The sequence below is a fragment of the Myotis daubentonii genome, chromosome 11 (genome assembly GCF_963259705.1).
Source record: "Myotis daubentonii chromosome 11, mMyoDau2.1, whole genome shotgun sequence".
Taxonomy (NCBI): Eukaryota; Metazoa; Chordata; class Mammalia; order Chiroptera; family Vespertilionidae; genus Myotis; species Myotis daubentonii.
Window position 1 is genome coordinate 39,695,118 of NC_081850.1, and position 13,483 is coordinate 39,708,600.

Sequence of the window (13,483 nt, forward strand, 5' to 3'; positions counted from 1 at the left end):
CAACAGAACTGTAAGACAATAAATTCATATTGCTTTGCGCCACTAACTTTGTGGTAAGTTCTTAAGGCAACAGTAGAAATGTAACAAACACAATGCTCATGATTTTTTAAAATCCTGAGAGCAAAACCTAACACAGAAATAGTTAGACAATATATTTTTACATATTCCATTTCTTAATGACACCTTAATTGGCCTCCGCGACAAACAAGCCAAATATTTTCTGAGAGTTTAACTGAACACAGTGACCCAATTAAAATCTACAGCCTGACAGCAAATAAACAGATCAATGCCACAACACAGCTCCTATTATTATTAATTCAACTTTTTAGAAACTCTCTCTCAAGCATTTATCTTGACTTTACTGTACAAAGTATAATTCAGGGTAAGCAAATACATGATAGGGAGGGGGGTCCTATTTATTTTTTAAAAAGTTCATCTAATAAATGAAAAAGGAAAGAATGAACTGTACTATCACCATTTGCAATGCCCTAATGAAGCAATGGAAAGGCCTGGGATCAGCAAACTCCCACCAAGGGTCATATCCAGTCCATGGACTGTTTTTTCTTAGCCTGTGAACTAAAAATGATTTTTACATTCTTAAGTGGTTTTTAAAAATCAAAAGTACACTAATATTTCACAACATGTAAAAAATATATGAAATTCCTATTTCAGTGTTTATTTATAAAGGTGAGTTGGTACACAGCCATGCCCATTTATTTACATAATGTCTATAGCTTCTTTTGAGCTGTAACAGCAGAGTTGAGTAGCTGTAAGAGACCTTATGGTACTCAAAACCTAACATATTTACTATTTGGTATAAAAAGGTTGCCAACCCCTGCTCTAGGCACTGATCCTCAATGGTAGCTAATACCTAAAATGAGAGGCAACCAAAATACCTATGAAATATTCTTGCTGAAAAATCAAAACTGATCAAGCATGTTTGTCAAACTACCAGTTCACAGGAAACACAATGGGCAGAGAAACATGTAAGGTAACACTACTGGGATATATTCAGCAAAATGTAGAATTTGGGGAATGATACAGGACAATTTTCTTTGACAAATAATTTTCAACAGAAAAAAAGGTCAGGAAGGGGGAAACTGTAGACTAAAAAAACAATTTTAATGTGTCAATTCACATTAACTGTGGGTAAAAAAATCAGAATTATGAGATCATCAAGGAAATGTGGTTCTATCTTAATATATAGGATATTAGGAAACTATTAATTTGTTTACAGTTCATTTTAAAAAGTCTTTACCTTTCAATTATTTTTTAGATGAAATTATATTTAACATTTGCTTTTAAATAACATATTGGAGAGGGAAGAAATAGAAAATATGGGCATAGATGAAGCAAGATTTGTCAGGATTTGATCATTGTTGAAGCTGGGTTATGAGTACCTGGGGTTTATTATACTATTTCCCTATTGTTATATAGGTTTGTATTTTCTGGAATAAAACTATTTTAAAATGCATTCTTTCCCAAAAGTCATAAGGTTTATAAAGAAAATAATTTTATAATCACAATTTATTTCCTAACATAAAGAATCCAATGATAAAAATACCAAAGCAAAGAGCATCCTATCTGTCAATATGGTATCAATTTCACATTTTATCTCAAACTGTCAAATTCACCTCCAGAAAAATTTAGAATGATGGACATTTCAAGGACCAGGGTCTATTGTGAAAAACAATCATCTTGAAGAGGATAAGCCGATTTAATTTAAAAAACATTTTTAAAGCCCAATTAGAAGCCTAGTACAGACTATCATTAGCCTTATATTACATCTTAGCTGTAACCAACCACGTTCTAATTTCAGAAGAATTAAAGACAAACACTTCCTCTTCAAACAAAGGCAACTTCTGCTTTTGGTATTTGCTGTAACACTTCTTGTTAACACATAGTTAGGTAATGTTTCATTTAACAAGTAGCTCTTGCCAGGTACTGAACAAGCTACATACATCAAAACCCAAGGTTCACAATTTATCCTGGGGATAGGTATTCCCATCTTCGTTTTATGATTAAGGCAATGAGACACAGAAAGACTAAGTTGCAAAACCATTAATGACCTAAATCAAACTGGAAATCATGTCTGTCTGATATGAGTGTCAATAAAGTCTTAAAGTAGACAGCCAGCACCACTTTCCTACAGCCCCTTGCAAATTTTGGCTTGATCTTCCTCTGGTGCAAAACATGTCCAGAGAAGAAGCTCTTGTCCTTATGGTTTCCAAAGAGCAAGCTCAGTTTCCGAGTTTATAACCTGCCAAAGTATTTGCAAATTAAGAACCAAAGAGACAAGTACAAAGATGTTCATGAATGCTTTTTGAAATAGCAAAAAGAAAAAAAGAAAAGAAAAACTTAATTTTTGCCAGTAGAGCAATGAGTAAATTACCTGTGGAACAACAGATACTGAAATAATAGACAACATTTACAAGTAACATCTTGATATACCTTAAAATATACAATGTTGAGTGAAAAGGCAAATTTCAAGAGAATATACAGTACAACACAATTTATGTAAAGTTTTTTAAATTACTTATACATCTATATAAATACATATGTAGTTGAGATTTTTTTAAAAAAATAAACATAAATAAATACATAAGAACAATGGTCCTCAAGTTCAGAATATTTTTTACCATTGAGGAATCAAGAGTATGATAGGGAATCTTAGTGGGAAAGAAAGAAGGAATTCTCCTGATAGAACTGAGGAGAAAAAAGGCATAGAACTGTAATTTGCTTCTGGCCACACAGCTAATAACTGAAAGAGTCAGGATTCCAATCTAGATCCGCTTGAGTCCATACTGTTCTCTAAAATTAATTCGGATTTCCCAAAGTAGAGAGGAATTGCATTCAAATTGAGCCTCTTGGGATCGTTTAATCAATACAGCCCTCCTTCCTAAACTCGCTATTATAAAGTTCATTCCCAGAGAAGTCCTAGAAAGCCCAGCCTTTGAAGAGGACAAAACCTAGTTGGTTATTACCATGGATGTGTTTTATGTGACTATTTTGTGGTTGAACTTCTGGTATTCTAGAAAGGCATTTTGAATGAATATGCATTCCCGTGACACTGAACGCATGGATTGGCAGTTTCTCATGTCAACTCTGAACTTAAATAACTGTCCTTGGTACAACTAAAATAGCGATTCCCACCTTTTTGGCATCTGAGAAATTTCCCACATCCATTGAGGTATTTGGAGAGATCAAAGTATTGAGGTATTTGGTTAAGCCAATGATACAAAGAAACACTTAAGCAATTTCTGAATTAAAAAAAAACATTAGTTTTCATAAAAATACATATTTTTACATGATAATAGTGCATTATTCACTAACATTACAAACTGAATATGTACTAGGCCAGTGGTCGGCAAACTGCGGCTCGCGAGCCACATGTGGCTCTTTGGCCCCTTGAGTGTGGCTCTTCCACAAAATACCACGTGCGGGTGTGCATGTACAGTGCAATTGAAACTTCGTGGCCCATGCGCAGAAGTCGGTATTTTGTGGAAGAGCCACACTCAAGGGGCCAAAGAGTCGCATGTGGCTTGCGAGTAGCAGTTTGCCGACCACTGTCTAGGCAAAACCTGGAAAGAGGGCAATACTGACTCTCAGAAAGGCATGCCTCTTTCAAAATCCAATCAACTCTTTTTCTTCCTCATCTTTTAAGAATCAGGCACCAAGCCTAGGAAACTTTTTCTCTAACTTCTTACCCTCATGACATCAACTGCTTCAACCTTTGTTCTACTGCATTCTGACTATAAAGCTAAACTCTATACGTCTCTGTCTTGTTGCTCTGCATAACTGTCTTGTATTAAACCATCAGTTCTTTTAGGAAAGTTGTCCAGTACCTACCATGGTGCATAACCTTTCCTAGCTACCCAGCACACTGTAGAGGAATAAAAGTTTTTTTTAACAATGTTCTCTGCACTCCTACCATTTTTGGTCTATCAGCCTTCCTTGGGCTTTGCAAATGAAAAAAACAAAAACAAAAAGTAAAGCCAATGCACAGACCATCACATCTGGTCAGAACAGATGAATATAATGTTTTGCTACTATTTATAAATGATTTTAATGGTTCGGTTTTTAAAATATCTCAAAAAACAATGGCAGGAGCAACTGTTCTAATATGTTTTTAAATAGTTGAAAACACATTTAAAACTATCACCATACAAGGATATTTTACTTCTCAAAACTTAAAATGTTTGAGTTGCTCATTTGCCAGCTAATATATTCATGGCCTTCAAATTAATGATGAAACCAAATTAAAATTTAATTCACTATGATTGATGAGAAAAAGATAGTTAGTTGTTATATTAATTACTAGGGAAAAAAGATGACATTTCAGAAATGCTTAAACAAAATGAACCATGATGAAAATGGCTTTTTTTCTCCCCATCAGAAGATCTCACAATGACAGGAGAATACATCTGTATTCCTGAGCAATAAAATGTTGTCCCTTTTTTTAGTTTTTTAACACAGTGAGTAAAGGGCAGTAGACAAAAATCAACCTGTCAAGGAAAGGCTTATTCAGTAATGGACAAGCACTGCAGGGGACTCATCCTGCTTCCACCAGGAGAGCCCTTTGTGTAACAAGAACACACTATTAAGGGTTTAATGACACTGCAATAGCCCATCAGACACTGGAAAAGGAAACAGCGGATTCTTTTTTTTCAGCTTGCTGTTATTTCTACTACAGCTACCAAGGGATCTACCATCCACACCATCTTCAAATAGGCCATTGGTTTGGAGATGAGTTTTTCTGACTTTCGCCCTGCCTTTGACTCAGCGTTCCTCGTTTATTTTAAGATCTTGAAGAACCCAGCTTTCCAACTAGGCCTAGAAAAGCCGGAAGCAAGTCAGCCTCAGGAATGGAAACAGGTTGTTCATGGAATCCTGCAGTCACAACATCTCAAACCACTGTGGGAAGGGTGCCTTTGGTAACCAGCTGAACCAGGCTTATCTAGTTTGCGGCACTGCAGCTTCAGAACGCTCACTGTGATTTCGATACACTCTCAGTGGCTCACCTGTCTGCACAAGGTGTGATGTTCAGTGGTTGGCACTTGCTGATAAGGGTAATTATGGCATTAGTGGAAGCAAGCATGCCACCTAAGGTTGAAAAACAACTCTAATTACACATCATTTCACTCTCTCAGAACTGTTTCTTTCTTTTTCTTTTACACAGTGCTTACTTTGAGATTAAATTAAATCTGCAATTATTTGAAAACAAGCCTTTAAATAGTAGTGGGGCTACAGGAGGTAATCACCTTTCAAAATTAAAAATGCATGCATGCTGAGGTGAGCATTTGATATTTGTAACACCAGACAGCACTTGCTGAATTACCTTTCAACAGATCTCCATGCATTTCTATGTAGATAGAATTGAACCAAATAATAGGAGTAGCAAGAACAATACCTCAAGAAGAAACATGAAATTCAGATCATATAGAATGGAGGCAAAGTCATTTTACTTTTATGCCTATTGACCATTCAACAGAGACATTATGTAACACATTAATATTAAGAAACTTAATTTCATATCCAAAATTCAAATATATAGTCTTTTATACTAATCTATCTATAAAACTAAAATAAGCCCTAGCTGGTTTGGCTCAGTGGATAGAGCATGGGCCTGTGATTGATGGTCCCAGATTCGATTCTGGTCAAGGGCGCATGCCTGGGTTGCGGGCTCGATCCCCATAGAAGGTTGTGCAGGAGGCAGCCGATCAGTGACTCTGTCTCATCATTGATGTTTCTCTCTCTCCTTTCCTCTCTGAAATCAATAAACATATTTTTAAAAAACTAACATAAAATTATATTTACTAAAAAACACTGTTTTTATATTTTAAAAAAATAATATGTGAACCACTTTCAGAGAGAAACAAATTCCAAGGAGTAAGTATGATTAAATCCTACTGCACTCTTTCAGAATTTCATGATTTGGAATATAATTTGAATACAGTATATTACTAGCCTAAAGCTTGCATTGTCAGTCATAAAGCACAAGAATAGGGGAGAGAAGAGTGTTTCTTGAATTATAAAATGAAAACAATATCTTTTGAAAAATCATCAAGAATTGATTTGTTAGACATAGTGTGGCCCAGAACTTGAAAACACACCCTTTAAATGCCACTCTTGTGAATCAGAACAGCTTCCCTTTCCACCAGATGTTGCACAGGGTGGTGCTGCTTTGGCCTGGCTGGTGCCAGAACAGAAGCAGACCCCAGAGAGCTGTGGCAGGGACGGTACACACTGTCCTACCAGGGGCCTACCTTACTCCAGAAAGAACTCCAGGAGACCATTTTTCTGAGTACTAAACAGAGTGCCAGAAATGCAACTTTTTTATTACTAATCATGGCATTACAATCATAAGAAATCTAAGAAATCTGAGAAATCTCTACGAAAACCACAACATACTTAGTGATAAGTGGAGTAGAAAACCTAATTACCAAGATTGATTCAAACAGACCTCCCCTACACTTGACACACGAAAACACCATGACTCAGATCATAAAAGCAAAGTACTTTCTAGATAACCAAGAATATGGCAGACCACTCCTTGCTAGAGAAAACCTCTCCCATTAATTATGATGTATGCATGCCTTGTTGTTCATTAAAATGAAAGATAATGCAATCATTCCCTGGTGGAAAGGTCATGGACTATAGCGTTCCCTGGGAATAACTTTAACTAGTAGTGATTTCAAGGCTCTAACCATAGCAAAGAGTAACAAAGGCCACGTTAATAGAACAACTATGTAATCATTTTACATTCTCAAAAGAAAGAAAGATGTAGGAAAGCTCCCAATTGAAATTATTTACTAAATTTTTACACATTTATCTATTTTGACTTAAAAAAAAAAGAGTAAAACCCTCATATGATTTTCCTCAGGACGGCTACCACAATATTTCTGAGTAGAATACAAAATGAGTAAGATCCAAAGCCACATCACAGAATACCTTGTTTATAAATAAGAATAAACAAAAAGCACCATTGGTTAAATTAGTTGCTTTAATCACTTTCTACTGTATAGTTTAAGCTATTTTTTGCATGAAATTCAGTAAGTTTAAAATACCACCAACTCACTTTAAAGGGGGGAAAATCTTACCTTGAAGATTAAAACTTGTATAAATCATATCTGCTACAAGCATTATTAGACCCTCTCTCCTGTTTGCATAAATAAGTGGGGTGTCTCTCTTACAAATGAAGTAGAAAGTCTTTGTTAACAACTAATGGAATCAAACCTTCGTTAAAAACCTCATTATCTTTGTGTGTGTTTTTTAATTTGATGATTAATATCATGGCGAGGAGCACTTATTAGATTTTTTCAGAACAAAATCAATATTAAACTTGCCATACAATGTGAGAATAAGCTCATGCTTTTGTCGTAACTGGATTTTAATTGAATTACTAATGTTTCAATGAACAAGTACTGCAGAAAAATATAGCACCTTCACCATCCTTAGTAAACAAGGGGTCACAGTTACTTTTCCAGATGTCTTCTGGTTGTCCTGGTATCCTATTATGCCCTCTTTCTCACACACATCTTTATTCTACATAACAAACCTGTGAGTTATTCAACCCAACTTATAGTTATATGAAGATTCTTATATAGCCTTAATATAGACTCTGCACACACCTGTTGAACAGAATCGAAGAAGCAACATGTTACTTAGAATAATACTTAGGCTTTCTATTAAAAGGGGGATAAAATTAATTCTTAGCTCACATAATTGACAGAAACCAGAAGTCATCAATGTCATGTTTTCTACATAATTTATTTCAGAAAAACCTATCTTCAGAACAGTAATATCCTTTTAAAATATTTTCAAGTCTACATTTCTAAGTAAATAATATTTCAATGCATGCAATAAAATGAATTGCATTTTAAGTGTACTGTATCTACATTTAAATTTAAAAAAACTTACAAAACTCACTAAATATTACAGAAAATATTTCAAATTTAATACCACTTTCTATTAGTAGTTTTTATGAACAAGCAAACAAAATAAACACCCTAGAAATTATAACGTGTTTACACTTCATTCTGTTGAAGTAATGTTTTAAACTTCCTGCTTTTCAGGGATTAATTTTTAGCCTCCAATGATGACCCTGCGCAGACACAGCAGCCTAACATTGTTCATGCTCTGAAATCCAATGCTTATGTACCATCCTCTCTTTTAATGAATTCACTTTCTCTTCACCATGCAATATTTGCTGAAAACTCCTCTATATGTAAAACTTAAGTACACCCCCCACAACCCCCCAACACACACATTGAGGCCCTCAATATTTTGGAAGATAAAAATGACGTGTCCTTCTTCCCTCTGAGCAACAGGAGGGCTCTGCACTCTTCGAAGAGAGTTCTCTCCTTCTAGGCTGAAGGAAAGCAGCTAATATTTAAACACTAAAAATGCAAATGCAGCTAAAGTTTTTTATCAACTATACTTCTCTACACATCCGATGCCTACATTAATTCACTGGTGTGCTTCTGTCGCACCAACTAGACATCGAGGAGGAGCTGACACCTGGGAAAACTGTTTTTTTCTGAATGTCGTATGTGTTAACAGTAGGATGATAAGCACCTGGGGTATTTTTGCTATTCTGTTCATGCAAATGATACTCGGCAAACAATTAAACGCGCCCATTAACATAGCGGGGGTGTGGGATGGAAAAGAGCAACTGTTAAGAGAGTAAACACATGTCATACCCTCCCCATTCCGCCCTAATTCAGTGGTTGCCGAGTGCCTCCGAACATGCTACACAGAAAGATCCCAGGACGGGCACCTGAGTCACAACAATACCCTCCACAGCATCGCACACCCTCCAAACTCTGATGATCAGACCGTGAGCCCCTCGCCTCTCGAACATGTTCCCCATTTTTTGCAAAGACACCAGAGACGTCAGGAGACTCTCTGTGGCTGACGAAAAGGAAGTCATTCCTTCTTGTCCCTCCTCACAGCCTCCACTTTTTTCCCCCCATTAGAAGCGGCTCCACAAGTTCCGTGGCTGGAGCCCTGAGGAGGCAAGTTCAGCACCATGGAAAGGGCTCGAGTCGCGTGTGGAGAGAGAAAGGGAAGGAGAGACCCAGGGGGGTTCCCTCCCGGGCCACTCACCGGCGTTTGCTGCGACGGGAGTCCCGAGCGCTTGGTGGACCCCTGCTTGGAACTTAACCTTTTCCACGACTCGGCCAACCTGCCCCGGCTGGCGTTGCGGCTGCACCTGCGGCTCTCCCCGCCGTCCTCCCGGTCCGAGCCGCCCCGCTCCATTTCCGCCGCATCCCGCCACTTCTTCCCCATGCGAAGTTCGCCTCTCGCGGCCGGGCAGCACCCCGGCGGCGCCCGGGGCTCTCGCTCGCTCCTCTCGCCGCAGGTCTCGCTCCCGCCTCGGGCGCAGCTCTCTCTTGGCGCCGCCTTTGCCTCCGCCGGGCTCCTGCCAGAGCCCCGCGCTCGGTTACCGCCGTCGCCACCAGGCTGCGCTTGCGCCCGCGATTGGCTCTACGGGGCTGGGACTGCGAGCGCCACCTGCACCGGAGCCAGCTTCCTTTTGCGCCCCAAATTTCTCTCCGCCCCAAGTCGCACGGCCCACCCCTGGGGCTATTGATGCGCCGCTGGGTAGTTACCTCCAGTCACCTGACCCCGCCCAGTCCCCCAGACCTGGAGACCAAACTCACCCCACCCGTAGCTGCAGGTGCAAGCCTGGGTCCCCCACACTGGGTGGGTGGAGACTCCCTGGACTTGGAGAAAGACAGGAAGTGGACAACTTTGTCCTCCCTCCTGTCTCTTTCTCCCCTTTCTCCTGGTTGATGCAACAGCTGCCTCCTAAGTGTCCTCGCGGAGAGTAGAGCTTCATCTCCTTGTCAGGCGCCAAGCCCACTGGTTCTTAAACGGGACTGCACATCCGAGTTACCTAAATCTTTTTTGTTGCTGTTATTAATGCTCATATCCCTCGTAGTCCACTTTAATTGGCCGGGCTGTGGCCTGGGAATCGGAATAGTTACAAAACCTTCCCAGGGGATTCTTGCTGCTCTGCCACAATTAAGCCTTCAAGGATCCATGCTATCGGAACAGAGCAGAGGAGGGTCCCTGAAGCAGAGAAAGGGTTGATATGTCTTAACCAACTCATTTTTTCTCTCTCTCTCTCTCTGGGGTAGGAATGGGATATTCCGTTTACCCTCTCCCTCCTGGGCAAGGGTGGTACAGCAATCAACCAGTGTGCTGTATAATCTTTGACACTTCCACCTCATTCTAGGTTCACATGTTTGCCTTCTGCTCGTAAGAAGGAAAGCCTGCAGTCTCCCATAAGGTTTGTGTCAGTTATTTTACCAGACTGAGCTGTCCTTGTTTTCAGAAATGCCCTTAATCAGATGAGAGAGAGCCATTGGGGCCATCACAAATTTACAAAAGCCGAGACAATGACATACTCATTATTAAAGAGAAGGGGGCCTGGTTAAAAGATCTGGTTGCCTACCTGTTGTAACGGCAACAGATGTGTCTTCAGTTTTTATTTTTATGTTTGAAATAGAGCATTCTCCCAGAAGGGAAAGGGAAAGGGGGATTAAGAGGAAAGGAGAGGGGTGAAAAATACTAAGGAAAATTGTTGTGAAAATCTTAATCTGAGTTGTTGATGGGGAACATAAAAATACATTTTTGGGGAGAGGGCTAGCAATCTGACTCTGTTCCTAGTTAATCAGTATCCCTAATGCACATTCATGTTAGCCTATAATCAAGTCACTGCCCCTTCCTTAATTATCTGGTCTTGCAAGGCCTATTTACCTAAATACTCCCATTTTACAGATGCCATAAACCATGAGCCATACACAACCCCGGAGGGGGTTATCAGCGCTGGCACCAGGCCAGGCCTTTAGGTGTGGTCTCACAGCCCCTATCCCAACACACAGGGCTTTTGCAAAGCCCGCAAAAGGTCCGGAAGTCTGACCCATATTTGGGGGGCAAAGAAACTAAAGGGTATAAAGGGTAACTGGGGGGCTCAGGATTTGGAAACAGGCTCCCCTGAGTCACTGTACTAGTACATGTGAAACATCTGAAAATAAATGGGTTTATCCTGAATCTCTGAGAACTCCTGTGTATTTTTCGGTCGCCTGGTAAATTCTGTAACATTGTCAGTGGTCAGTCTGATTAAGCAGAGTTTGGAATTGGCTAGTTTACAGAAATGAAGTACAGAGCTCTAAGATCCCACAGCTGTGTGCCTGTATGTAGTGCTACATTAATATTAATCTTGTCATTTTAAGCAAATAGACCCACAGAGCCTACTTCCTACCTTTTTAAACACCCTCTGTGCCCAGAAATCATACACCCATATTAAACAAAATGAGACTCTAAACAATGTTTGCAACACACAATGCCATTTAATGAAGAAACCACAGACTACATTTTGCAGTTTCTCATTTCCTATCTAAGTACCTGGGTTTGAAATTATTAGTGATATTTCACGGAAATATAATAATTCAGTCCAGATTCCTTCCCCCCGCCCCTCACAAAAAATAAATCCAAATGATTATGCATAGTTTACAAATTAGAGAGGTATGAAAACTAAATATCAGTTCGGGAGTAGAATAAAAGTCAGAAAATTGTGACTTAAATATTTACCTTTTCCTTTACTTGCCAACAAAGGGGAAAACTCCCTAGGAGATTAAAAATACATGTGCTAACCTAAATGCCTTGAAGGTGTTACAGAATTTACCAGGTGACTAGAAAATGTACACACAGGAGTCCTCAAAGATACAGGAAAAACCCATTTATTTCCAGATGTTTCACATGTACTAGTACAGTGACTCAGGGGGTCAGTTCTCCAAATTCTGAGCAAGCCAATATGGAGGAAGCTTTCTCTTTATACCCTTTGGTTTCTTTGTCCCCCAAATATGGGTCAGACTTCCGGACCTTTTGCGGGCTTTGCAAAAGCCCTGTGTGTTGGGGTGGGGGCCGTGAGACCACACCTAAAGGCCTGGCCTGGTGCCGGTGCTGATAACCCCCTCCAGGGGTTGTGTATGGTTCATGGTTTATGGCCTCTGTAAAATGTCAGTATTTAGGTAAACAGGTCTTGCAAGACCAGATAATTAAGGAAGGGGCAGTGACTAGACTATAGGCTAACAGGAATATGCATTAGGGATATAGAGTAATGCTGCTAGCAGCACCCTGCCCCCCCCCCCCCCAATGTCATATTTTCCTCATCAAAGATTCACTCTTTAGTTAAATGATAGAATCTCTAATAAGGAGCTAAGAGGGGCCTTTGCAGATATATCAAGGAACATCCAAGAATGCTCACCTCACAGAGCCTTGAGACCCTGGTTCACCCACATCAGCCCAGTAAGGGGAAAATAACCCTGCTATCAAGGCTATCTGTCATGAATGCTGGTACCAGCATTTCATATGCACTCACAGCAACTGATGAGTTTTTTATACATACTTATAAAAATGTAGTGATTGAACACATATTTTTTCCCCCCTGGCTTCTCTAAAAATGAGCTTTTTATTGTCCTTATCTTACTTACAGTCGTATTTTTAAAGCCTTGTTTGAAGCTGATCTCTGTATTTTTTTTTTTGCACTGTCTGAAAACTATACAAGAGGCTAAATTAGATGTGATTATAGGTAAACAGTAAATTGGCCCTTTCCACTTCTGATCTTTATTTCCACTTCTGATCTTCTCCAGACTTCCTAATAGCCAGAAACTGGAAAACGGGGTTGAAAGTCTGTCATATTTCTTACAAAGAGAATGGCAGCATCATAGCTGAGAGCATAGTTAAAGTCACCAGCACTGAAATTCTGGAGTCAGGGTCTAAAGCCATTTCCAGAGCCCCTTAACTTCACTGGAAGAGACACTGCAATTACAAAGGTGGATGCAAATACATTAAAATGCAAATGGGAAGTATGACACAAACCTCTTTTCCTCCATGGTTTCTAGGCTTAAAGAATGTAAATATTAGTACATCAAGTTTAAGGCAAAATTAACCATATTATTAAATAATATATATTCTATGTAAGATAAAAATGTAAATATATATATTTATGTATGAATCAATCAAAATATAATATTGTGAAATGTTCTGGGTTTTGAAAGTAAATTTTGAATAGTAGCCCCAAAAATTCTCAAGAAAATATCAAAAGCCAACAATACTCTATTAGCCCTAGGAACTCTAGGAAGTTTCCCTGGCCCTCATAGCCTGTTGAGTATGTTATGAGTCTATGATCAGAACTCTCTCCAACCCCATTTGTTCTAGGTCACATGGTCATGCACTTATTGCAAGAGAGTTAATAAGAAACATTTTTTTTTTCCTTTTGGTTATTTTCAGTAAACCCACAGGCATGCCCTGGGACTAACTAGGAGAGGTAGGGTAAACAGAGAAAGTGATTAAAACTACAAAGCCAGGTTTGATCCAAAAACCCTACTCACAAAACAGGAGAATATAAACCATATTTTATCAACTCTACCACCATTAACTTTTCACACTTTTAACTTCTCTGAAACAGGAT

General features: G+C 39.2%; 1 protein-coding gene across 4 annotated transcripts in view; it reads right to left on the reverse strand.

Annotated features, from left to right (window-relative positions):
* Positions 1–9,306, reverse strand: part of TRPM3 (transient receptor potential cation channel subfamily M member 3) — a 713,055-nt gene extending 703,749 nt beyond the window's left edge. For all 4 annotated transcript variants that reach the window (XM_059656889.1, XM_059656891.1, XM_059656887.1 and 1 more), the window contains exon 1: positions 9,109–9,306. In XM_059656889.1, coding sequence (XP_059512872.1) covers positions 9,109–9,291 — 183 coding nt within the window. In that variant the 5' untranslated portion in view covers positions 9,292–9,306. The remainder of the gene's footprint in view (positions 1–9,108) is intronic.
* Positions 9,307–13,483: the final 4,177 nt, after the last annotated feature.